The sequence below is a fragment of the Rhinolophus hipposideros genome (assembly GCF_964194185.1).
Source record: "Rhinolophus hipposideros genome assembly, chromosome: 19".
NCBI classification, from domain to species: Eukaryota; Metazoa; Chordata; class Mammalia; order Chiroptera; family Rhinolophidae; genus Rhinolophus; species Rhinolophus hipposideros.
In genome coordinates this window covers 4,184,879-4,209,940 of record NC_138065.1, presented here as the reverse complement: position 1 = coordinate 4,209,940, position 25,062 = coordinate 4,184,879, and the positions used below count along the sequence as shown (strand labels likewise).

Sequence of the window (25,062 nt, the reverse complement as noted above, 5' to 3'; positions counted from 1 at the left end):
GACTGGCCTCCAGAAGCTGGGTGGGGTGCCAGGATCAGTGGGGGTGATGGGGAGGCCCAGTCTCGTCACTCTATTCTGCAGGGACCAGGACGGAAGCGCCGCCAGTCCTCGGACTCTTGCAGTGAGGAGCCTGACAGCACAACACCTCCAGCCAAGCCCCCCAGGGCCGGATCCGGGTCGGGAGGCCCCCTGCGCCACCGGAGTGGCAGCTCGGTGGAGCAGAGCCTCATGGTGGGGTTGAGGGTGGACGGCGGGACCCAGCAGTGCCTAGACTGTGGCCTGTGCTTTGCCTCCCCTGGCTCCCTGAGCCGGCACCGCTTCATTAGCCACAAGAAGAAGCGGGGTGTGGGGAGTGCCAGTGCCCTGGGCCTGGGGGACGGGGAGGAAGAGGCACCCCCTCCATCGAGATCTGACCCGGAGGGTGGAGATTCACCCTTGCTTGTTTCTGGAGGCCCGCTGACCTGTAAGGTCTGTGGCAAGAGCTGTGACAGCCCTCTCAACCTCAAGACCCATTTCCGCACACATGGCATGGCCTTCATCAGGGCTCGGCAAGGGGGCACTGGGGACAACTAGGCCCCAGGCTGGACTGCTCGGCCTCCTCCCTCTTCCCCGGGAGTCTGGGTCACTGCTGCTGCCTGGTCTCCAGGCCGGGAGTTTGTTCTAATTCACGTTTTGTTCAACTCCTCTCCTCGTCACCCCAGACGCCAGACTTGAGCATTAGAGTTATTTGCAGTCCCCACTTTGGGTTTGGCCCTTGGGTCCTAGTAGAGTGGGCCCTCATTCCTTTCTTAGCCCAACACTAATTATGCTCCTGCTGCAGACCCCCGTGTGGGACCGGGGTGGGGGGACGGGTCCAGGGAAAGACCAGGGCTGGGGCAGTGGGGACACGCTCATCAAGCCCTGCAGGCAGACTCGGGCCTGGCCCTGCACCATCCCATTCCCTGGCACTCCAGCCTCCTGCTCCTGCAGTGCCTTTCATGTGTCTCTTTTTTCCACAGAAATCGGGGGAGGGGGGGTTGGTAGGGATGAGTCCTGTCAAAGGGGACCCAGAGAGAGGAGGGGACAGGCTCTCAGGAATCCTTTATTCTTGTAGTAATACTAACTGGGGGAAATGGGAGAGAGAAAACCGGACCATTAAAACTGCTCGTGGTTTAATCCCCATTCAGGCCCTTCTTTTTATGTGGCTTGGACAAGGTGGACTTGATGGAGGGGGTAAGAATCAAAACGGGGCGCCCTTCTCTGGGCGGAGGTGGTTCTGACCGACAGCAGGGGAACAGCAACCTTCCATCTCATTCTGTGGGTGCTTTTTGTGTCCCGGACAGAAGTATCTGTTCACTCATCCCCTCCCCACCCCCAAATACAACTCAGAAATCACACAGATGGCTAACTAAGGACTTTATTTCAAACAAAAATTAAAAAATTGAGAGCTATTTCCCTGGGTGTGGGGAAGGGATCAGGGCGAGGAGCTCCCCGTGGCTAGGCCAATGCCATCGCGCACTGCAGGGGCTGTGCCAGCTCCCTTCCTGGCCCGCGATGGGGACCCTAGGCCAGAGCCCACCACCAAGGGGAGCTCAGACTAGGAGTCAGTCCCTGGGAGGGGACAGTCGGGCAGCAGCATGGCCAAAGGTGAACCACAGGATCGAGTCCTAAGTACCAAGAAGCACTCCCCCCTTCCTGGGACCCAGACGGATTAATGAGAGGACGGCCCGTGGAGAGAACCTCTGGGACCCCGGCGAGGAGAAAGGCCCTGTGTCCTCACGTGTATCCCGTGTTCTCGAGGGGGGTGAGCCTGGAGTCTGTCGGGTGGTAAGACTGACACGGGGGACAGGGAGGCCCCTGAACCCCACGGCTGGCTCCCCAACCCCTGGCAAGCTCAACAGTTACCACATGATCCTCTGTCCTTCTTGCCTTCCATTTCCGATGGGTGGGTGGGTGGGTGGGGGGTGTCCTGGGTTGGGCCTCCCCAGGGAGGGTCCCCGAGGAGAGTCACATGATGCCGTTGGTGAGGTACTGGAAGCCATCGTAGAGTTTGGTGGTGATGGAGCGCATGCTGCCGTCCACCATCTGCTCCACCAGCAGCTGCAGCTGCTCCTCAGTCATGCTCATGTGGAACCTCTCTTTGAGGTTGCGGATGGTGCTCGAGCCGTGGAAGCAAGGAAGCTGAGAACCTGGGGACGGCAGTGAGGGCAGGGGGTCAGGGGGGAAGGAGGAAGGCAGTGGGGACAGCCACTGCAAATACAGAGCCCGGGCCCACCCACCTGAGCCCCGAGCCGTTCTGCTTGGCAGAGGGAGAGCTGGCGGGACGCCCTGTCGTGAGCCCCTCTAGGTGAGGGCACAAGGGGAGCGGGCAGGGCCACCACCACTCCCCCAGGAAGGGCTGAGGGCCCGGAGGGAAGGCCCGGAGGGGGACGTAGGGAATGGGCCCTGAGCTGGCACTTATCTGGCTGCAGGCTCTGCCTATGCTAGGTCTGACACTCACAGATGACCTGGGCCACCGTCATCACGGGGCCAGACGCGGTTGCTGGGGATGCTCCTGAGCAACGGCGACAACCTGTGAGGTGGGGGCGAGGATGGGGGGAGGAGGAGACTGGCAGCTCTGATGGGTGTGCACAACCTTAGGAGAGGGACAGGGACATGGGCCCAGAGGGCGGGAGAGGAGGGGCCTGGACAGGCGGCAAGGCCGTGAGGAAACCGCAGTGAGTAGACACGGGAGAGACGCAGGACATGCTGCTCAACTCAGAGCAGGGGCGGGTATGGGACAGGCACGGGGCCTGAGGACAGGGCCATCAACGTTCAAAGCCCAGTGGGGGCGAACGTGGTGACGACACACCTGAGTTGGTAAAGAGCTGAGCAATGGGAGGAGAACGGATGCGGAGGGGAATGGACCAGGTGCCTGGAGATGGGGCTGTTCTCTCCCGACTGTGCCTAGGAAGTCGTTTGTGGGGCCTCTGACCCCTGCCCCAGTCGGGGGGAATGTCCCTGGATCAGAGCTGAAAACCGTCTGGGAACCCCCTCGCCCCAAGTCTTGAGGTGGAAAAAGCTTCCTGGAAGTTCCATGCCCCAGCGCCCCATCCTAAGTGGGAATCCTGAGGCACTGGGCCACGCCCAGCCCAGGCCACGCCCAGGCCACGCCCAGCCCCACCTTGCTGCATGATCTCCACGATCTGCACCACCTTGTCCATGTGTTTCCGAGCGGCGATCAGCCCCTGCAGCATCAGCATCTTGTAGTAGTTGAACATGTCGCCATCCAGGCCACCCATCACCTGGGAGGGGAGGAGAGAGCGGTGGGTGTGAGGGGGCCAGAACTCCCTCCTCCATAGGCAAGCGCGCCGAGCCCGCCACTTCCCCAGGACAGCCAGCCTCACCCTGACTCACTGCCCCCCCCATGACAAAAGGCACACAGGAGGCAGCTCCTGCCTGACTCACGTCCACAAACTCTGTGGTCAGCTTGAAGGCCGACGTCTCAAAGCCCAGGTTTCGGGGGGAGCTGGACAGGATGAAGCCGAAGTCGATGTGGATGATGTGGCCTTCTGCGTCCAGAAGGATGTTCCCGTTGTGCCTGAGGCGGCAGCAGAGGACAGGAAGAGGCCTAGTGAGTCTGACCGAGGCGGCGGCCTCGAGCGCAGCACACGGGCCCCACCACACCAGGCAGGGGAGCCCCTCGCCATGTTTCCTGCTGCCTCCAACTCTGGGTCCAAGCACTTAGGGCCTAATGCTAGCAGCAGAAAGGGGATCAAAGTAAATGCTAACACAGGCCGTGGGGTCTGCAATCCCTATTATTAACAATAAAATAGTTGAAGATTATCTCAATTTTCCAAAAATTGTCCTTCTGGCACCCAGAATGATCCCAATCTAGTAGAAAACCCGGAAGCCAGGGAAGGCGGCCTCTGAGGTCACAGGCCGAGCAACTGGCTCAGCACCTCCTTACCGGGTTTGATCTGTGGCTTCTAACAGCCCGTGCAGATCAGGCCCCCGGGACCAGAGCAGCAGGCTGGGAGATGTTTAAATGTAAAATAGTGCGGGGGCTTCCAGATTTAAGTTTTAACTATTTGGTAAAGTCACGTCAGTCAACAAATGCCAGGCGCAGTTACCAGTTACCACGGGCCAGCTGCAGGGAGAATGAAGGGAGCCAGGTCTTTGTGAGGCCGGCATGAATGGCCAATGGGAGGAGAACAATTAACATGCTAAGCAGTGAGCCTGGCCCATTCAGCACAACCACGTCCTCAGCTTCAATAGCGGCTTTGTTAGGCTCAGCGCTCACGGTCTGCAGGCCACCTTCTCTCGGGTTGGTCTGACTGGCCACAGAAGGGGGACAGAAGGAGAAGCAGTGCCACGGAGTCCTTCCACCTCTGGGAAAGCATTATGAATTTAGCCCCAAAGGTGCAATCCTGAGAATCAGGAAGGTTCTGGATGTCCCAGTCTGAATTCTCCTTGTACAAGTGAGGGGACAGGCCCTGAGAGAACTTACTCGTCCAAAGTCCCAAGGCCAGTGAGGGCAGTATGTCTTTTTTCTTAACTGCTGGAGAAGGTTTGGACTCCTTCCACTGGCTGATTCCATTCATGACTTGACTACACCTACTGTCTTTTGAGTTATTATGAAAGTTTTACCCGCTGCCTGTCAACCCTCTCCCCGCTCCCTTTAGAGGATGAACCCTGAGCTTCCAAACATCTTCACTTCCTAAAGGAAAGCCCAGAGGCCAGACTAGCACCTGCCTCCTTGCCCCGCTGACTCAGTCCCGGGCTCATGTCCAGGCTCTTTAGGCCCTGGATTCAAAACCCTGACTCTCCAGGGACAGTCAAAGCGCACAAGCGAATTCCTCATAAATAACGACCTTTCCCTTCAGCCCTCAAATGCAGAGCCTCCAGTGGCTTTACCTGTGGGGCTGAGCAGGTGGGATGAGGGCAGGTTCTTAAAGCTCCCTGACCCTCGGCGACATCATGAGGACGCACCTGCCTGACAGGGTTTGCAGCTGGTTTCAGGGTAAGAATGCCAGGCCATGGCACGCACCTAACAGATGCTAGATTCCTGACAAGCTGCTGGTAGCCAGCTCTCACAGTGCCACCACGTCACCGGGAGCCCTGGCCACCGCAGTTCTGCTTTTCCAGGGCAGAGGCGCAGCCCAGAGGCAAGTCCGGGATAGTGAGCCTGCGTGGCTGTCTGGGTGTAATTATCTTTGTATCATATGCCGTTCACCTGTCTGCGAAGCTGGGCCTCCAAGGTCATGTGAGTTCGGAAATGACAGCTCTGGGCAAAGCAACAGATACTTAAAAGTTCTGCAAATTGTATGTTGGAATAAACGCCCATTTCAGGGCTGGGAGTTCCCACTTTATGCGCACCTGTCCCTCACACCCGCCTTCTCCTTTCTGCTCTGTCACTCAGGCCAGGCCAGCTACCCCACGTCACCCACAGTGCCACAGGGGGCGCTCATTGAACAGACTGGGTCACGTCATTGCTCCACCTACAGCCTCGCCGGGAAGGCCCTTCTGACGTCACTGCCCATGGTCCTCCCACCAGGCGGCAGCAGAGCCCAAGCTGCCACCACACTGAGCTGCCCCACGGCTCGCTCCGTCCTCATTCTCCTTGGGCCGTCATGACCCTGCGCCGCCCACACATCCTTCCTGTCTCTGCCCCTTTCCGCCAGTGCTTGTCAGTCTGTCCCCTTGGCTCAGTCCACGGGAACACACCCATCTCTGCTGCAAACGTGTTGCCTGTTTCTTCTTTTCCGTCTGGGCCATGGAAGGCGGGAAGGAGTAAATGAGAATGACACGTGCAGGGACAGAGGGAGCCCTGGAGGGAAGGTTTCGACGAGGGGCATGAAGCCACCTACCTGTCCTTGACTTGCAGCAGGTAGCAGACCAAGCAGTAGCCAGCGCAACTCTGCACGAAGTTGCGCTGGGCACTGAGGAAGGCCTCAGTGGTGTAGCTGCCGTGCTCCTGCAGGAAGTAATCGAGCAGGGAGAGCTGCGACTGTTTCTTCACCTGGTGGATGGACACGGCGTTGACCACTGGCTCAATCATGCCGCTGTCGGCGGAAATCACGAGAATCTTGTACGGCTTGATCCACAGGGGCACTCGCTCCTGTTCCCAAATGGACTGTGAGGAGACACAGAAGCACTGGGGCTGTCGCCTGCCTCCAGACAGGGGGCGCCAGAGGCCCCAACCTCAGCCATTCCCAGCCTCGGTGGCCTTGGATTCTAGGCCATCAAGTGAGTAAAACCCACTGAGGACCAGGGAGTTTGGAAAGGCAGTCCAGGGCCTGACAAGACACAAGGAGGTACGTGGGAAAAAGCATCTTGTAGGCAGAAAGCCCCCCAAAGTCATGGAGAACAGGAAACCAACTGTCACCTCACAAGCAGCAAGAACGGAGCTATTAACCCAATTTCAAAGAATAAGGAAAAAAGGGGAAACGGATTTAGGTCCAGAGGAAGCTTCTCTAGAACATGCAAACATTTATATAAAGAACTGGATCAAACAGGTGAAGCTGCGGACAGGTGACCGACCCAGAGCCTCAGGGAACTGACATCTCAGCACCCTGCAGCTGCGAGTTTTGACTCAGGGACAGAGCTGACAGCCCTAAGTTCGTTCGGGGACCAGAACAGGTGCAAGTCACAAAGGGGCCACAAGAGGTCGCTGTGGAGCCGTTCCTGCGGCTGTGCTTCCTGGTAAGCGAACGGGGAAGGAGCCAGCGTTAGTTTCCTGGGCACCCAGTTTAGACCTGGCAGGAAGCCAGTGGTCAGCAGAGCTCCTGTGTGGTGGCCTCAGGCGCGCTGCCCTCGGGCTGCGTTCCCCTCTTCCTCCTCCCCCTCTTACCTGCAGTTGCTTCAACACCTGGAAGGCCAGCAGCTCCTGCCGAAGATCATCCCCACACTTGACAATGACGGACAGGAGCCGCCAATTGGGGAGATGGCCGTAGGGGGAGCCCTCTCTGATCCGCCTGTGAAGAGAGAAGCAAAAGGTGTCAGGGTGGTGCCAGGGTGAGGACAGAGACACAGCTTCCTCTGACAGTCCCAATCAAACTCCCCGCAGGGCAGGGATTAGACCGCCTGGAGCCTGCTGGATTTGGGGGCGCCTGACGGACAGTGCGGATGGGGCCTCCCAGCTCTGAGAGGGGCACAGAGACCACTCACCGCACTTTCTCCTGCCAGGGCTCTTTGAGAGCGACTGCAGAAGGATCTTCCGGGTCTCGTTTGAAGGCTGTGGGGGTGTGAGCCAGCTGCTCCGAAAGGCGCCGTCTAGCAGGAAGAAACTGTATCATGTGCTGGGAGGAGGCACCCCAGGGCCTCACGTCCCTGTCTATGGCGGCATCCCCTGCACTGTTTCCTTGGTTCTGGGCGCACACGGATAGAAACCTGGGCTGAGAGGCTCATGGAAGAAAACACACCACTGACACCTTTTTGCTAAACTGGTGGTTTGGAACCGTGTTAAAATGCGTATCCCCAGGCCCCCCAGTCAGAACTCCAGCGCCTGTGTTTTCAACAAGCTCTCCTCCCCTGGCCCTGGTTCTGCCACGACTCGTCCTCAGACCCTCTCGGGCATCGCTGCTCTAACTCCTCCCTCTGGGGCTTCCCTCCTTTGGAGTCCCTTTAACATTTAATTTCCTTCTGTAGTAGCCCAGTCATTTCTCCACCTGCACCGTCACTGCCTCAAGTTTGGTGGCCTCAGGACAAGAACAGGGTAAGGAGAGAGGAAAGGGAAAGACACAGGCTGATGGAGAGGAAGGAGCTAAAGACAGGCAGTGCCTGAAGCAGGGCTGAAAACAGGGCAACGTGCGGCCATACCGGATGTCCCCGGCGGCAATGAACACAGGCTCCTTGCTCTCCTGACTGGTGATGCTGTCCACGGAAAACTGCGAGATGTTGTCACAGCTGTTGGTGTGCATTTCCGGGAGCTGGGGGCAGGGACGGCAGGTCAGAGTGGAGGCATGGCGCTCGCTCCTCAGACCCCTGCATGGGTGCCGTCTCCACATCCAGATTGGCCCTCCCTTCCTAACTGCTCCAAAGGTCTCCCCTAGTTACCCTCCCCCAGTTACCCTCCATCCTGACCACTCGGACCCCAGCCTGCCTTGGACGCAGCGTGGTGTTTCTGTAAGTGTGAACACCTGCCACAGAAACACCTGGAATGGCGCCAAGACGCAGATTCCCGTACCGCGCTCTCGGTCTGCAATGGAATTACTGGGAGCGGATCTGGAAGTCTGCCTTTTCACCAAGTTCTCTAGAAGACTCCTAGAGCACTGAAGTCTGCAAAGCACTGCCGTGAGCACCTCAGAAAGAACTTCCGCCTTCCATTCAGCTTCCCACTGGGGATGCACGTTCCACGACCACTTCTTCAGTGCAAGCCATTTAGTCTTACCTCTCCCTCTCGCACTATAAAATATTCTACCAGACCCAAGGGCCGTACCAAGTCCCTGCTTTCTCCTTCCCTCACAACGCCACTTGTCACTTCGTATACATGTTTCTTACATATCTGTGTCCCATCCCCCCAACTGGACTGTAAACTCCAGGGCAGAGTCTGTCTTTTCATAAAGTGAGGTCTGGTGGTATCACAGCCCCACATAAAGGCTCCCTCCAACCCCAGAACGACGCCAGCTTCTTCCCACAGCTTGTGGGGTGCTGCCTGCAATCGGGCCACGCTGGCCTCTCCAGCTCATCCCTGACTTCTCCCCTCGCACCCACACATCACAGCCATACAAAGCTTCTCTCAGTCCCTGAAACAAGCCAAACTCTCGTCTTCCAGTCTCTGCGCATGCCACGCCCTCTGCCTGGAGTACTCGGTCCAGCTAATTCGTACCCATCTTGGGCCTCAGCTGAGGTGTTACTTGCTCCAGGCACTCTTTCGGAGAGTCTAAGCGCGAGTGTGGGGTAAGTGCTCCCCCACCAGCAGGTGCTCCCATCAGGCCGCACGCTTGCCAGCACAAGCTCATTCGCAGCACATTGCCACCACACGCTCTCTGTCTTGTTCTCTCTCCTGTGAGGCCATACACTCCTCGCAGGCAGCGGCCAGGCCTGCTCACTCACGCAGCACTCAGGGTTGGCACAAAGAAGACCCTCCACAAACATTTCCTGGATGAATGAACATATGACTTTCATCCTCTGCTTTCCTGGGACCACCTGAGACGGCAGGTGCCCAAGAAACATTCTGATCCAATTTTTCTCACTCCCTGTAGAAGTTCCTCCTGACATTTAACCTAAATTCCTCCTGCAGGAAAGCAGGCTCCTCCTGAAGCTGCTCCCGACGGGAGCTGCCGGCGCTTCCCCCCTCCTCCTGGAGAAGAGGTGTCGTGCCCGCCGGACGTCCTCGGCGCTCCCTCACCTCCACCTGCAGCTCGCCGATGTCATCTACTGACCAGGCCTCGTCGTCATTGTCATAGTTGGGCACAGTGCTAAAGCTGCCTGCCCGCTGCTCGTGGCTGATGCCACACTCAGGCAGGTTCTCCACGGACCGTGTGCTCCGGATCCGGTTCTCGGGGATCCGGGCAGGGACACTGGTGGTGTCGAAGTTTTCACATTCAAGGACTTCCACGTAGATCAGGTAGGGAGCCTGAGGGAACAGCGAGAAGCGCATCTGCCACTCACTGCCACCCGTTCCCTAAATCTCACCTGTTAGCACAACGCCCCCTGCTGCTCACTCCCAGCTCGGATCCTCAACCCTCGCCCAACACTGAGAACGCCCTAGTTAGGGCAGGAACTTGTCCCCTCAACACCTATATAAAGAATTTGGGCGAGAGAGTGCACAAGTCTTCAAAATGTTTCAGCTGAGTTTCCAAATGATAGATACACTTTGGGCAAAACCACTGCAAACTATCAGGCCTAGCAGAGAGGCCTGGAAGCCCACAGGGCTTGTCCTACCAACACACAAAAACACCAAGGAAAAGCGGGGCACTGTTGCCCAGCAGGGCTCTCATCTTCAATATTTCTGAAAGTAAAATCTGAACCATCAGTACTCATTGCAACCAGCAAATTTTACTAGTTTGCTCCAGTGTGAAGGAGCAGGCTTCTCCCTGCTCACCCTGGTTGGAAAAGGTCTTGGAAACAAAATGTGTCTCTATGCTCTTGGTGCTGTCCCTGGCAAGCCCACGAGCTGTAGAAGGGCCACCAGCAGGACTGTAAGGAGGGCTGGAGAGAGGCTCCCTCCTGAGACATGGCAAGAGGCGAGCTAGAAAGACCAGGCCTCTTTGGTCCAGGAAAGCAAAGCCAAGACGGGGCATGGGAGGGTCTCCAAATCACCACAGCACCGAGGCAGAGCCCAGGTGGATGTGGGCCCATGATGCTGGTGGGCATCTCCGGGCTCAGCACAGAGCCCGGACGAGCGTGGAGCAGCCCTACCTACCTTGTCCTTGGAGTTGAGGACGACAGCCTGGGTGTGGGGCACGCGGACCACGTGGTGGTCGAAGCCGGCAGTGGGCAGCCAGACGCGGGCGGGGAGCTTATGGTTGAGCAGGGAGAGCTCTGAGATGAGCCGCTGTGTCTTCTGCTCCTTGGTGGGGAGCGTGGCCAGCCGCTTGCCGATCGCCATCAGGGACTTGATGAATTCTCGCTCAGGAGCCAGTCTGACAGGCTGCAGGGGGGTGGGTGAAGCAGACGACAGTGAAGAAACCACAGAAAAAGTGGCCCGCCACTCAGTCACCCCGGCCACGCAGGCCAGGGAGCCCCAGGGTTTGCAGATCCACGGAAGGGCTGTGTCAGGTCTAGCAGGAGACCCCACCCCGCCTGTCAACCTGAATGGGGAAGAGGTGAGAGCCAGCACGTTCCTTCTCCATGTGCTGTTTCTTAAGGGTAAAGGGGGGGGGGTGACTCCAGGTCACTGGGTTGCACCCCTCTTCTCTTGGACTTGAGCTCCTCGGGAACCATCCCAAGACTTCAAGATGGGCGGGGGAACAACACCCAGAGAGGTGACCCAGCGCCCCCAGAGAGGAGAGCTGCTCACACCTGAAGTGCTTCATCCAGCTCAAGGACGGGCTCCCCTCTCCCCACCCGATCGCTGGGCTGGGGCACTGCCAGGGCCCACAGGTGAGGCAGGGGCGCTCTGAGTCAGTATTTCCCTTTCCAGAGGACTCACTCCATTCCAATGACTTGTGTTGATTCTGTGGCATACCCCACCCGCGCCTCCCGTGATCTCTTAGAAGGGGTCAGCGTGCATGCAGCGGACCAGAGGGGGATGAGAAGAGGACGCGCAGACTTGGCATCAATGAGGAATAATCAACAGGGAAGGAAAAGGCAGATGCAGGCAGGCAGGGGTGGGCCCTGGGTGGGGAAGGCCAGCTCCTTTCAGCCCTGGATGGATGACCCTGGCCTGTCTGTGACTCCTTCCTGGGTCCTCGTGCCCCACCTCTCAGGACTAGGGTCCCCACATTTGCTCCCTTTTGTGAGCTTGCACTTCAGTCATTCCCAGAAAGGGTAGTCAGTCTGGGGGTGGGGTGGGGAAAAGACGGCCGCAGGCCGCAGCCGGACACGAAGAGAGGTTCTTTTCCCAGTCGAAGTCCTTCTACCAGAAAGGGTATTTTATCAAGATGGCCACCAGCTCCCTGTCCGCCTCCCATCAGCTAGATAAGGACACCATCTCCTTTTCTCATAGAAACCGTGTTTCACTCACCAGGTTTTTCTCTCTCTCTCAGTGTCTTGCTTAGTTTCCTGATTGAGAATTTCTACCTCACTCCCTCAAACTGCAAAAAGGAGCTTCTTTTGAAAGCTGGGCAGTACCAGGCCCACCTCTGCACAAGCGCAGAGCCAGGCTCACCTGTCGGCCTGGCCCCACAGGGCCTGCCCAGCCCCACGGTAACAGTAGCGTGTCTGGGTCAGTCACCCTACTTTGGGAGGCAGGGCTGAAGAGAGACACAGGCTTCTGTGGTCCCTGGAAACATCCCAGGGGCCTAACGGAGAAAGAGAAAGACAGGAAGGACTCACTCCTTCATTCATCCTGACCCCCTAATGCATCCACTCAGGTGGCAAATGGTCACTGTCCCGAGGACCCTCACCCCGACCAATTCACAGTCATCTCAGATTAGAAAAGGCAGCATTCCTTCCCATCCTCAAATCAGCGTAGGCGTCGGGGGCCCCTAATTACGTGAGCATATTGGAAATGTGACCCCAGGCTCGAGACAGGTTCTGCCACATGGGAGGAGATAGGAATCATGATTGAAAGGGAATCAGCAGAGAACAGAGAAAACGGATTGGGCAGACAAATCAAAAATAAAATGTAAAAGAAAGTCATCCAAACTCCCAGAGGGTCCAGCATTTCCTCTCACGTCTCTACCCAGCAACAAGGTCCAAGACTCTGTGGGACCAGAAGGTCAGGGGTTAGTCCAGAGGGAACAAGAAGGAGAATGATGATTAGGGAACACGTTGGGCGGGGAGCTGGGAAAGGGGAGAACTCAGACCTGGAAGAAATGTGGTTGAAGTTAAAAAGAAAACCGGCTGTGGGGAGGTACATCAGTCCTTCAGGCCAAATCCTGCTTGCTTTTGGAATCAGCTCACCCAGCACAGGACCCGGCATTTAGAAGATACTGAATAAATATTTGATGGTCTGATGGCAGAAGCCATGGGGAAAGGGTTCTGCATGGGAGAAACAGACCCTGGGGGTTTCTGCCAGGCAGTGCTGGGCTCTAATCCAGGGGTAAATTCTACCTCTCTCCCAGCTGTTTGTTCTAGAGACCCAGGAGCCGGGCGCTGCATCCCAGCTGTCTCTGGAAAAAGAACCAACTGAGCCCCCTGAGCCTGGGCTCGGGCTTTGGCAACAGGGCAGAGGACTCCTCCAGGTCTGGGAGGCCTGGGAGAGCGGTGCTGATCTCCCAGGAAGAAATGGCACCTTGGAATTCCAGCCTGGGCCTAGGGACTCAGAAGACCTGGGGACGGAGAGGAAATGCGGCCATGGGGGGAGCCTGCCACCCAGTCCCAGCCTGGCCCCACTTACGGAACTGAATGAATTATCAATACTCTCGGTGCTGGATGAGAGCTCCTGGGAAAGGGCCAGAGGGCAAGGGGAGGAGGAGGGGGCAGGGAGGGAGGGGAGAGAGACAAAGGCAAAGAATTTAGCTCCAACTTGGACTGCGAGCTTCTCTTGTGTAGCTCTGCTTTCACCCCTGTGCTTTAACGAAATACAGTCAACCCAGACAAGCCCCTCGCCTAGTCCTGACATGGAGGGAGACGCTGGAGGGTTAGTGCAGATGCGCTCCGAAGGGCTTCTGCCTGCACTCTCCCCGCTGTTCCTGCCTGCCCGAGCCTTCCTTCTAGGACCAAACCCTCAAGCTGGGTCACTAGGGCGGTCACCGCACTGCCAAGCCTCGCTGCCTCCCCTTTACCCACTCAGGTCCTCTCAACCAAACCCTTCTCCGCGGAGACCTCACGGGACTGGACTGAACCAGGTGCACGGCTCCCATTTGGGAGCCTGTGTTCTCCCAGCTTCTTGGAAACGCCAGGGAGGAAGCAGAAGAGCGGAACGTTCAATGCCAAGCCTGTCTCCCAACCTAGAATCGTGACCAGGGCACTGCAGACTCCTGAGTGGGAAACCCCTGGGCCAGGTGGGGCTGGGAGTAAAGGATGAACTCCCCTCCCCACCCCCTGCAGCTTTCCTACCAGGCTATTGTACGGTTTTTCAACATAGTTGGGAGCTAAGTCCTGGCTGACCCATGAGAAACGGGGTACCCATGCAGCAGCTGTCCTCGCCCCAGCCCAGGGGTTTATCTGAACCTCCCCCGGTCCTGTGTCTTTCTGGGATCCGAGAGCCAAACGGGAAGGGCCACTGGTCAGACTCATTGAGCGGCTGTGTGGCAGCTTGCACACAGGCCCAGCCCGGGTTCTGGGCCACAGCTCTGTGTGTGAGTGTGGGGGGTGGGGTGGGGGGGGTATCTGTGCCCCAGCCTGCCGGAGGCGAGGGGCCTGGACCTAAGAGACAAAGTCCCAGGGCAGGAGGGCAGTGGTCACTGAGCTCCCACTGTGCAATTAATTCAGCTCCACGGTTTACGTCCTGTTCTGGTGAGAGGTCCTGTAGTCAGGCCTTCATCACAGAACCTGGGGAGGGAGGCGCTTTGGGGGAGACTGTTGTGCGTTGGGAGGCGGTGGGAGGGAGAACTGAGGCAGCGAGGGTGCCCGAGTCTAGTGTGTCTTGGCTCAATTTCTACCATGAGCTGGTGGGGGGTGGGGGGCACAGCAGGCAACACGCCACCTGATTCTCCCCCAGACAGGTCCTGTCTGGCTCAGTAACAGCCATGGGGGAGGGGAGGTGCAGCACCATGTGCTCGTCTCCTCCGTAGGCTGGACTCACTGCTACTGAGTCAGCTCCAAGGAGAACAGCGGACGCCAAGAAGCTGCTATCACACCACAGCGGGCTCCAGTGCGACTCGCAGATTTCTCTGCACAAAGGCCACAGCCCTGAGAAGACAGCTGATGCGCACGAGTGCATTCTGTGCGGCAGGCTGTCTGCTCTCTGCACCCGCAGCCACGCCAAACGACTTACCATTTGCTTACAAATGGGAGGGGAAGCTGCCTGAGCAGAGTTCTCCACTAGGCTGATAAAAACAGCTTGGAAGGAGGGAAATGGTGGGGACAGAAGAAAGCAGTTTTAGAGCCCTCCGACTGCAGGGAGGGTGCAAAGGATTCGTCCTTGAAAGACAACGGGGCCTCGGGGCCTCGGTGGGATCTGGGCGGAGAAGCCAGGGGGAGACTGCAGCCTCACACGCAGCTGGGCCTCTTGTCCAGGCCTCAGCCCCTCACGCCCCCACTGGTGGCAGGAGCAGAGGATTACGCTCAGAACCCACAGGGGAGAGAGATGGGGAGAAGTGTCAGGGCCCAGCCACAGCCTCCCATGGGGACTCTGCTCAGTCCTGAGATAACGGTGTCCTTGGTTTTAGTAAGCTGTACATGTCCTCCTTCTATGCAGGAAACAACTTTCCAAGAGAGCCAACAAGTCCACCAACAAACTGTTGGAACTGATAAACTCAGTGAAGTTTCAGAATACAGAATCAAGAGTCACGAAGTACACAGTTCCCTGGCTCACGGGGCCTCCATCCTGCCTTCTAGGTTCCTGCAGGGATGGAGAGCAGTTGCGTCCCGTCCCCCAGGGCCTCGAGCACAGGCTTTGCACCGTGCAAGCTCAGCAATTACTTGTTGAGTGAATGAATGCTACATTCCAGCCTACGGAGGAGAAGAGGAGTAGAGGAAGGAAAACCAATTCCCTTGGGGTTTGGGGGACAATGGCCTTGACAGATGGACCCTCAAAATGCCCAAGGGGTTTGGAGACACCTCTGTGCGAAGACTCCAGCGCCTGCGCTCCTAGGGGCACCTGTATTCGTTCTCTCTTACTCTCGCTCTCACGTTTCCCGAGGAGCCACAGTGGGTTCAGGTGTCTCGTTCTGCCAGCATCAGATAACCCAGGAGTGGCCGGGGATGCAGTGTCGCCTTCTTCTCCTGGATCCAGTGTCCCACGATAAAGGAACCAGGTTGGGAAGAATGGCAGCTGGAGGAGCCACCCACAGAATGCCTGCATCTCAGTGTGTCACCCATCACCCCACCGGGGCAAGAGTCAGGTGCAAGGAAGAGCGACCAAGGAACAGCACAGAGGGAGACACGCCCCGGGCCTCAGTCTTTCAGATCCTACGATGAGGACAGAATACACACGGAGAAAAGCCCAGCCTGACGAGAGGCGCCGGGTGCACCTCCAGCTGTGCACTCTTCCTGACCAGAGTCCCACATCTGGATGAGGCTTCCTGCTCGCCAACAACCTCCCTTCGTGACCCTGGGCTTCCCTGCCAAGGGCAACCAGAAATGGAAACGGGCCTTTCTGGTTCTGAGAACAGCTGGGCTCTGCCTGGGCGGGATGTGGAAACCTAGGTCAAGGCCACGTTGTTCTTCCGCAATGCGCGGACAGCTGAGACCCTGGGAAAGCAGCTGCTGAGAAATGCCCGACACAGGTCAGCTGCACGGTTAGGAGCACCGGCTGTGACGAGAGCCCTGGTCCAATGTTCACTAGGCGAGACCGCAGGCAAACATCTAACCTGTTGGCTCAACGGTAAATACCAGCCGTCTCTTAGGGGTGTTGTGAGGATTCAATGTAAAGCACTGGACATGATACACACATGTAATACGTGCTCAATAAACGCTGGTTCTTTTAGCTTCGCTGATTAAAGACTGAATTTCCAGGGCAAGCAGGCTCTGGAGTTCCCCTCCCTCCTAGTCACTCGGACCTCCCTCTAGTTGAAAGAAGTCCCACTGTATCAAAAACGTGGGTGGGTTATGTGCCCCACAGAGGCAGAGGCCAGTATGCATTTTCCAAGCAATGCAAATTCCTCCTGCTGTTCTCCTCCTTTCCTGGGCTGGGCTGGCAGCCAGGATGGGAGCTGGGCTGGTGGAGAGTCAGGGCGGGGGGACTGGGGCACCGCTGTCTGGCTGGGACACCAGGCCACCGACACTTCCCTGCTCTCTGTCCCCATGTGGGTATGACCTACTGAGGTGCTGCTCTCCTCCCTGCTCTGTACCCGGTGGACAGCCCCACTGCTGCTGCTGCAGCTCTCTCCTTTCCAGATACTACAGAGTAAATGCCTGCGATTTACCCCACACTCTAAGGTGGCTTCCCTCCTTCCTTTGTGCTTCTCCCAAATGATGTGAGAAAGACCGATATCCCTGCCCCCCAGGAAAAGGCTGGCAGGCAAGATTCTGCAGCTGCCTGGGTGATAGGGAATGAACCTTACCCTGATGAAAACAAAAAGCAGGAGCTTCCGGGAGGGGGGGTGGGGAGGGACCGTGGGAGGCGGCACCCACAGAATTCACACACACGGGCCCTTCTCCTGGCCTGGCCTGCCCATGGCTGCTGGTGGACACCAGGTCTCAAGTCAGGGTGGGGGGCCTCGGCCTGTTCTCAGTAAGTGGGGAGGGACTGGACTGGCAGTGCCGGTTAGGAGAAGCAGCGTGGGGCAGTTAGCACCAGCCCCGCTTCTGCTATATGACCTGAGATGAGTCGCGTTACCTGCCTGGGTCTCCGAGCTGCTCCTCTGTAAAACGAGGCAGTTGGGATACATGAATCCTAAGGCCTGTTTCCGTTCTAACCTTGCACGCTTTGATCAGTGAAAGGACACAGAAGGAAGGAGAGGAAAGGACAGCGGGCCCTTTCTCAGACAGCCCGCCTGCATGCCGCCTCGCCCCGCTGGCCCCCCAGGAATGTTACCTCGTCCTCACTCTCCACTTTGGGGTTGCTGGCTGTCCGTTTCAGGCTGCTGCTGAGACTTATGCTGGCGGTGGCGTCGGACTTAGAGCGCTGGTGAGTCCTTTTGGAGGGGGACAGCCCCGTGTCGGGGGCCGGGCTCAGGGAGGGCAGCCCCCTCTTGCGCTGAGCGGGCTTCAGCTCGTCGGAGAGGATGAGCCTCCGCAGCTTGGTCCCGCGGGAGTGCCGCTGAGTGGAAATGTGCATGTCTGACGAGTAGGCCCCGAGCAGCAGGGCGCATTGCAGGGAGAAGTCGACACTCTGGCGGCAGCGGTGCACGATGTAGGGCTTGATGGCGTCGCCCACGTCCTCGTCCATGTGCACGTACATGTTGAGCAGCTGCGGCAGGTAGAAGTCCACGTCCTCGTTGCGGAAGCAGAAGAGCCGGTTGCCGATGTAGGCTTGCACGCCCGGCTCCTTGGAGTTGTACAGGTACGAGATGGCCATGGAAATGTCAAAGAGCTTGGACTCAAACAGCCTCAGCAGCCACGACTGCTTGGCCGAGTTGTTCTGCCGCCGCCGCCGGGCTCCCTTGGCGGTGCCCGAGGCCACCGTGGCCTCCATCTCGTCTTCCTCCTCCCTTATCTGGGAGGGTGGGTCGTCCAGGCAGCGGATCTCACCGTCCACGCCATCCCCGTTGACCAGCTCCAGGGCGGCGCCCCTGTCAGAGCTGGCGACGCCTCCGTGCGAAAGCTTCACCTTCTGCAGCACCTCCTGGCAGGCCTTCTGAGCCACCTCGGGGTCAATCACTGACAGTTCCCCGACCCCCTCCGTGATGACGCTCAGCAAGGAGCCCCCATTATTCCCTGGTGGGCCAGGGGTGGACTCAGAAGCTGGCTTCAGGGGGGCAGGCGCCACCACCGTGTCTCCCATGGCCACAGCCAGACCTGGAGCTTCCAAGCTACAGGAGGAAGGAGAGAGAGGGGAACAGAGGGGAGACACAGACACACACCGGTTAGTGGCGCCATCCTCAGGCCTGCCCTTCGCCATGAAACCTGCCCAGGACCTCCTTTCTTTCTGTCTTCCTGGACTCCTTCAAAAACAGAAGAAAAGTCATTTTCCGCCAGGAAGCTTTCCCTGACTCCCTCCGCTTCTGATCACCACAATTCCTCTTCGTTCCTTCAGCACTTAGTCACTCAGCTTAGCCTCTGTGCCGAACTTGGATTTGCAAAATGTTGCTTTACGAGCATTATGTTTACACGCTTTACAAATTCTGGTCTTATTCCCTTGTCCTTACCATTTCATACGCTTTTCTGTCTCTGTGCTCTCTCCAGGTCTCCCTTTAAAGACTTGCCGATAATCTTTTTCTTTTCCCCTTTATTTATTTTTTCAAGGACGGCACAGCTCCCGGTGGCCCCTGCGGGGATCAAACCGGCAACCTTGGTGTTATTAGCACCACGCTCTACCCCACTGAGCTCACCGGCCACCCCTTTCTTTCCTCTTCAAACTGCATTTCCTTACTCGTATAACACTCCACACCCAGGTGCTGAGCACGTCACCTTTACTTGGTATTAAAGTTGTGCCGTATTCTTCTAGTTACAGGTACTTTCTTACCTTCCCTTTCAGATGCAAAACTCCCAAGGAATGAGGGCCAGCAAACACCAGGCCGGGCTTCCCTTAGAAATAAACAGCTCTGAAACAGCCATCATCCGGCCTGCTGAGGCAGCTACAGTATAGTGGGGAGACTACTGGACTCGGAGTCAGATAGGCTGGTATTCAAAATCCTGGCTCTGCCATCATGAGAGGCGTAAATGTACGCAAGCCATCTATCAACTGCAAAATGGGAAAAACATACCTACTTCTCACTGTTGCCAGATGGAATCAACAACTTCATGCGTGTAAAAAGGTCTAGCACACAGCAGTCCCTGGCACATAGTAGTACTCAGTAAATGCTGGCTGACTGCTAGTTCCCTAAAAGGTTAGTGAACAGTGTGCTGCGTGCACACATATGGGAGGTGAAGTACGGTTACCTCGCTGTTTGAAAATCTTCCAAAACATTTATGACAGTCCTTGGCTATCCCAACACTACTTTCCCCATTATCATACACACTCCAAGAACAGCAGGGGCTGTGAGAAGGCAGAAAGAAATCAGGCTGGAACTCAGGGGTCTGGAACGTCCCAAAGAATGGGGCGGGGGAGGGAAGCAAATCACATAACTCAGATGGACCCGCAGAAGGAAATTCCGTGAGAACACTGCTCACCAAAGCCACTGCCCTCCTAGAACAGTTCTTCGTGCCTCACCAAACCCAGATTGGGAGAATCAGAGCAGAACAGGAGGAATGTCAAGGTACAGGCTGGGAGAGGCACACTGTTCATGTTAAATCACCCCAGCTCCAGAGTCTGGCTGGAGTCAGCAATGGGCTCAGAGGCCTCTTCACAAAAACACACACGGAGCGAGTCTAAGACACACTCAGCTGTGGACAAGGGGGGGGCAGGGGCTACTGCAGAGCGGGCATGCAGGTACTCCCCGACTACTGGTGACGTCACCTTTGACGCTGGTGAACCTGGGTGCATATACTTTGGGCAGGTGGAAGGAGCTCCAGACCCAGGTTCTCCAATCACTCTGGAAAGCCCTGGTTTCCAATGCCACCCTTCCAGGGCCTCTTGCACCTCTGAAATGTTGAGAGTCATCTCCCCAATTATTACGTAGTGTAGCTGCCTGCCTCCCAGCAGTCTGCATTAAAGTCTTGTGGGAAGACAGATGGGGAACTGTTCTGTGCTCTGAGATCACCAAAAAAGGCTACTTCAGTTGATCTCTCTCCCAACTCTGTCAAGCAAGTTCATCCCCAAATTGAATTTCCCTGACGCAGTTGGAGCTTGGCGTTGGTAAAAAAGGTGGCACCCCTGTCTCTGTGCTCGCTCCCCCAAATTACTCAGTGCCCTCTGAGCGGCAGAACCAGCACGGCTGCCTGCGTGGATCCGCTCCTGCTCGCAGCTATGGGCTAGACCGGAATGATAAGGAGGAAGTTTCCTCATCCCTGCCACACCTCTGCAGGATACTCTGCATCAGACGGCCATTCCAATCCAACTGCGACCCCTACTTCTCAGAGCTACCTAGAAACTCACACGATAGCCTCAATCATTTTATAGCCTCAATCATTTTATGCGAACAACATTTTTCCCCCTCCATCTCTCTATGCTCGGCGTCTTTCCCTTTTTCTCTACTCCAGAAACTTCCAAGTCACCCAAAGCTCCTAAAACTCCACTTTTCAAAACTTCCAAGGGAAATAAAATTCAAGCATTTTCCCACACACAGCACGGTGGCGGACAGTTGCTGCATTTCCTCGTGAGGAAGGGAGGTAAGGGTACCACCGTTTCTCTCATCTCAGGGCTCACTTAGGAATCCCATGTCACAGTACTTGGGGGACTTCCGCACTGAACAGAATTCCTGTTTGGCAGTCTTTACTCCTCAGGGAACCAGATGATGTCAAGAGGAGCAGGAACCAGACTCCTCTCCTACAGGGGCAGCTGTGCCACCAGAAACTGCCCCACTGGAGCTGGGCGTCCCTCTGGGCCTCTGAGCCTCAGGGCCGGCCTGCATATGAAGCAAGACACGGGCCCAGGGAGACATATGGAAGGGAATTTAGGTTGTTCTGGCAATTTAGACAATAAAAAATAAAAAAGGGATTCTCTAAAACCTAAATCCAAGATCAATTCATTCACTTTCAAACGCAAAGAACATACAGCTTTGATAAGTAACCATTCTAAAGAAAGTGAAAGGCCTAGAAAGTGAAAGGAAAACAGAAAGATCAGATTCTGTATTCACCACCCTTTCCCTTCTAAGTCAGAGCATAAGAAAAAAAGTGAAAGAAGAAAACCCAAACCGTTACTATCAAATGGCTCTCAATGACATTCGGACAACAGAGGCCCCACCTTTCACAGGAGGAGTCTCATGTGCCCTTCCAGGGAGACTGGAAGGGACCCCAGGAGGTGTCGCCTGCCGGCCTAGCAGCTGGCTTCTAGGAAAGGGCTGGGCGTGCTGACAACTGACGGGGCTCCAAAGCTATGCGTGGGCCACGCAGGGCGTCCACATCTGAGCATGAGGGGGCTTGTTCAGAGCAGAGCGGCAGCTGTGGAGGGCGGAGAGGGTTCCTAGGCACGTGTTCTGTGTGACTGAGCATTCACGCAACCGTCTGCAGAGGACTCTGCGGGAAGGGGATGCTGTCATTTAACCTGGCTTCCAGCTTCTCATCACCTCGAAGATTCTAGGCAAACAACCCCCACTGGCCTCCTCATGGACCGGTCCCTTCTAGGACAGAATGGTAAAGAGCCGGAATCAATCCCCTCACCTGGTTCATTACCGTTCCCTTCTTTGTGTCTTTTCCCATGGACTAGATAAATGTGGACTGGGTCAGACCAATCCTCATGTTTTTTATATGTTCCTGTATTTTCACAGAATTGCCTTTAAGAGATCGTTTGATTTAGTGCTCTGGCTCCAAGCAGATAGGCGAGCTCAATTTTCCTCCTCTGAAAAGATCCCTTTGAGATGGAGCATATGAGTTGGAAAAAGGGTAATGGAGCCAGTATCTTCATCCTTCGAGGTGGGAAGGGAAGAGAGACTATTAAAAGTTAATGGAAGAGAAAGGGGGTTCAAATGTTATTGAAGACTTGCAACAGAAATAAAAATGATGTAATCATATAAGTAAGGGGTATAAATCCCCTCAAGCTAAATCCTCTTTTGTAAAATGAATAAATCAAGAAACAGAGGCCCAGGCATTTTACGGCGATAATCTTCAGAAGTAAACACTGAGCTAATTAAGAGGTTAACTCTAAAAGAGTAGGAGGACGGATGCATGGAAAGGGATAGTTGATTTTCATCATAAACTGACATACGATAGAATTTATCACCAAGAACGCAGATACGTTTAATAATGGTTTTTCAAAAGAAGGTGCTCTTCAGAAGAGACTCCCCCCGTCACCCTAGGCTGCCTGTTCTGTTGTTGAGCAGGTCCCTCCTCATGTCTCAAAGTCTAACTTCCAACCTCATTCATCTTTCCCCCTCGACCTCAGTGGGGACGATGGAGACTGAGTACTACTTTTTTCTCGGAGAAACACAGGGCCAGGCAGTCAAGCAGGCTCAGACCCTGCTGGGAACCAGGTAAATGGGTACCCAAAGCTCCAAGGGGGGGGTTGACATCAGGAGAGAGGGCATTCTGAAGCTACCAGCAGGAGGGTAGGGCGGGCAGTGGTCTCAGGATAGTTAAGTCAATATTGAGTCAGGCTGAGAATTCTCTGTGCAAGGCCATCGAGCTGGTATAAGCAGATTCCAGCCAGACAGCCCAAGCCCGCTCTGGGCGCCTCTGCTGAAATAGACAGATGACAGAGCAACCTGTCAGCTCACCTCTCTCTGAACTGTTCCTCCCTGCTGCGAGCCCCAAATGCACTTGGACTCTGTTGTCTCAGGCCAGGTACAGAAAGATTCCTTCCAGACTTCCTCCCCAAATCACAGAATCTCAACTGGCTGCTTTGGATAGTGTTCAGCAAACGTGTTCTCCTGTGGTGTGGACCCAGTTCTGAGAAGGCAGCGGGGGAACTAAGGAAATATGATTTTCTCTTTGGGGGTGCTTCCAAGGAGCGAAGCTGCTCCTAAAGGGGTGTTCTGAGTAGACTACGCTCTGGCTAACTAGGAAGGGCAAGTGAGATGAGGCAGTGGCATTACTTTCAAACAGGCCTGGAGTCAGATGATGAATGGAACTTCACATGCCCTCTTCTCCATCGCGGGCCAAGAGACAGACATGGCACACAAGGGAGCAACGCGTTTCCTAAGTCCCATCTCACTCCAAAGTTCGCTTTTCCAGCCAGCTTCCTCAGAGGGCTTGCCCACAAACATACTTCCACCGATGGAATCTGGGGTTATGGGTCAAGTGCAAGAGGAACAGCACAGCACCTTAAGGCAGCGGGAAGAAAGAAGCAGGCCTGGAGCTTGTCTTTCAAACTGACTTACGCCCATGGCTATAGGCTAGAAAGACCCAACAGAGGGACCAGGACCAAGGAGAATTCTCGGGATAACTAAACCACTACTAGTAAATACTTTTCGTCTGAGAAACCCAGAGTGTGTTGTAAACAAATAAACAAGAGTCTAATTTTACCCCCACCCCACACCCTGCTATTAGCCAATTACTGCACTGATGCCTATAGAGTGGACCATTTCCCCAGAAAGGTCACTGTAGAGGTCAAGCGTGGCAGTCACACGTGGGACCCAGGAGTCCTGATTCTGAACGCACAAGCTCTTTCCCTTGTTTCCTGATCCTTTTTCCAGTGACGCACCCCCCCAACCCCACCGCAGCCCGAAGCGCTCAGGGAATCAACCAAAACCATTCTAGTAAGCTGATGCCTCTTGGATCCGGCCAGAGGTGGGAGGACCCTCTATTCTGTGATCCCTTTAAGACAAGCCGAACGTTACATAATCCAAAAGGAAATCTCTCACCACCTCACTTAGTTTCCACGCAGGACATTCCCCCCCCCCACTAGTGACTGATTCTGAGCAGACAACCAAGTGTAATCTGATCGGGGACCCCTTCAAAACCTGCTCCATCCTTCGGAAACACTCTCCTGTCCAGGAAAGCCTGAGTGTGACACGGCTGGGCCCCCCTTCCTCCCAACACATTTTCTTCTTCGTTTAGGCGTTAGCTGATCCTCAAAGGAGTTGTACATGGAGAATAAGAGTGTGACGGCACACAGACGGACCACGGGGAAAACAGAACCCAGTGTCACACCAATCAGCAAAGTTCTCGCAACTCGCAGGACAAAGTGTCAACGTTGGAAGTCCTGACCGGGAAGGGGTGCTGGTCTGTCCTCTCACTCCTACAGGCACAAACCTCCGGAGGCTGGGGGGTTGGGGAGGGGGGGAAGGGAAGCCAACGACAGTTCCCGGGGGCAGACAGAACTCCGGAGAAGAGGAGTGAGGAGGCCAGCCCAAGCACGCCAAGGAGCCTTTGGGGATGACGACGGGGTCCTGATCACGGAGAGGGGCACAGGCAATTCTCGGAAGGCAGGCGCTTGGTGGGGGGCGGCGAGGTAACGGCGCCGGAGGAGCCGAGGAGGAGCGGGCCACGGTCTTTAGCTCGGGGGACTGGGAACCCCGCGCGGAGGCTGCAGAGACGCTGGAAGCCGGGGGCCAACGAGGGAACGGGGTGACGGCGGAGGTCATGGGGGAGGCTGGGGGCAGGAGGACAGACGACGAGGAAGGACAGCCAAGAATGGACATTCTAAGAGGTGTCCTGAAGTGCAGAGAGTTGGTGACTGAAGGAAAAATCATGCGGGACGGAGGCAGCAGGGAGGAGGGAGGGAGGGAGGGGGAATCCCCGGGGCAGAGGGAGGAGCCGAACACCAGAGGACGCCAAAAGGCTGCGGAGGACCCCGGGCTTGAATGGACGCGGTGGGGAAGGGGCCCGGGGTGCAGCTGCCCCCGGGAGGGCAGTTCTGTAGTCGAGTCCGGGCGTGGGGGCGGGGGGCCGCTGTGCGGGACCCGGAGGGCGAGGCACCCCCACGACGGGGACTCCCGGGGTAGGGGTCGCTTACCTCCGGGGGACCTCCGCGGAGGGGGTGCGGGCGGTCGGGGTCGGGCTGCCGACACCGCCGCCTCAGCAGCAGCGGCCGCTCCCGGGTTCCATTGGCCGCCTGCGCTTCCCTGACAGCGGCCGCGGCGGCTGCACCAGGCCCCGGCTGCGGGGGTGCCCTCGGCGGCGCCTGAAGGGGCCTTCGCGCTGGCTCAAGTGCGACCGGGCCGCACAGCCTTCTCCTCTCTCCGCACAACCAAGACAAAAAAAAAAAAAGAAGAAAGAAACAAAGGAAAAAAAATCCCCAGCAGCGCTCGCGTCTTCGGAGTCCAAGCCCGTCTTCTTGGGATACGCTTTCGTGCGCCTCGGACGCTC

The 25,062-nt window shown here is 56.5% G+C and overlaps 2 protein-coding genes across 8 annotated transcripts in view; one reads left to right on the top strand and one right to left on the bottom strand.

The window, feature by feature from the left end:
• The window catches only part of ZNF687 (zinc finger protein 687), an 8,777-nt gene extending 7,374 nt beyond the window's left edge, over positions 1-1,403 (top strand). For both annotated transcript variants that reach the window (XM_081026725.1, XM_081026724.1), the window contains one exon: positions 82-1,403. In XM_081026725.1, coding sequence (XP_080882851.1) covers positions 82-573 — 492 coding nt within the window. In that variant the 3' untranslated portion in view covers positions 574-1,403. The remainder of the gene's footprint in view (positions 1-81) is intronic.
• Positions 1,379-25,062, bottom strand: PI4KB (phosphatidylinositol 4-kinase beta). 6 transcript variants are annotated; one of them, XM_081026726.1, is made up of 12 exons: positions 24,710-25,062; positions 17,153-18,089; positions 12,908-12,952; positions 10,328-10,555; positions 9,311-9,538; positions 7,780-7,889; positions 7,129-7,233; positions 6,812-6,935; positions 5,829-6,094; positions 3,427-3,559; positions 3,143-3,263; positions 1,379-2,168 (listed from the first exon to the last, which is right to left on the bottom strand). In XM_081026726.1, exons 2-12 carry the CDS (start codon positions 18,059-18,061, stop codon positions 1,987-1,989), a joined length of 2,451 nt encoding a protein of 816 aa, XP_080882852.1. In that variant the 5' UTR covers positions 18,062-18,089; positions 24,710-25,062; the 3' UTR covers positions 1,379-1,986. The 6 variants fall into 6 exon arrangements, with proteins under 6 accessions (XP_080882852.1, XP_080882856.1, XP_080882853.1 ...); XM_081026730.1 differs by having other exon boundaries at positions 3,174-3,263; positions 24,710-24,849; XM_081026727.1 differs by having other exon boundaries at positions 5,829-6,079; positions 24,710-24,849.

What these genes read in the sequence shown, in the direction of transcription:
- PI4KB (XM_081026726.1), bottom strand. Translation starts at nt 18,061, where the DNA reads ATGGGAGACACGGTGGTGGCGCCTGCCCCCCTGAAGCCAGCTTCTGAG. An exon ending in TTGATAATTCATTCAGTTCC is followed by an intron (nt 10,556 to 12,907) that starts GTAAGTGGGGCC and finishes ACCCCCCTGCAG; the next exon opens with CCTGTCAGACTGGCTCCTGA. An exon ending in CGTGGAGATCATGCAGCAAG is followed by an intron (nt 2,169 to 3,142) that starts GTGGGGCTGGGC and finishes TGCCGTCCCCAG; the next exon opens with GTTCTCAGCTTCCTTGCTTC.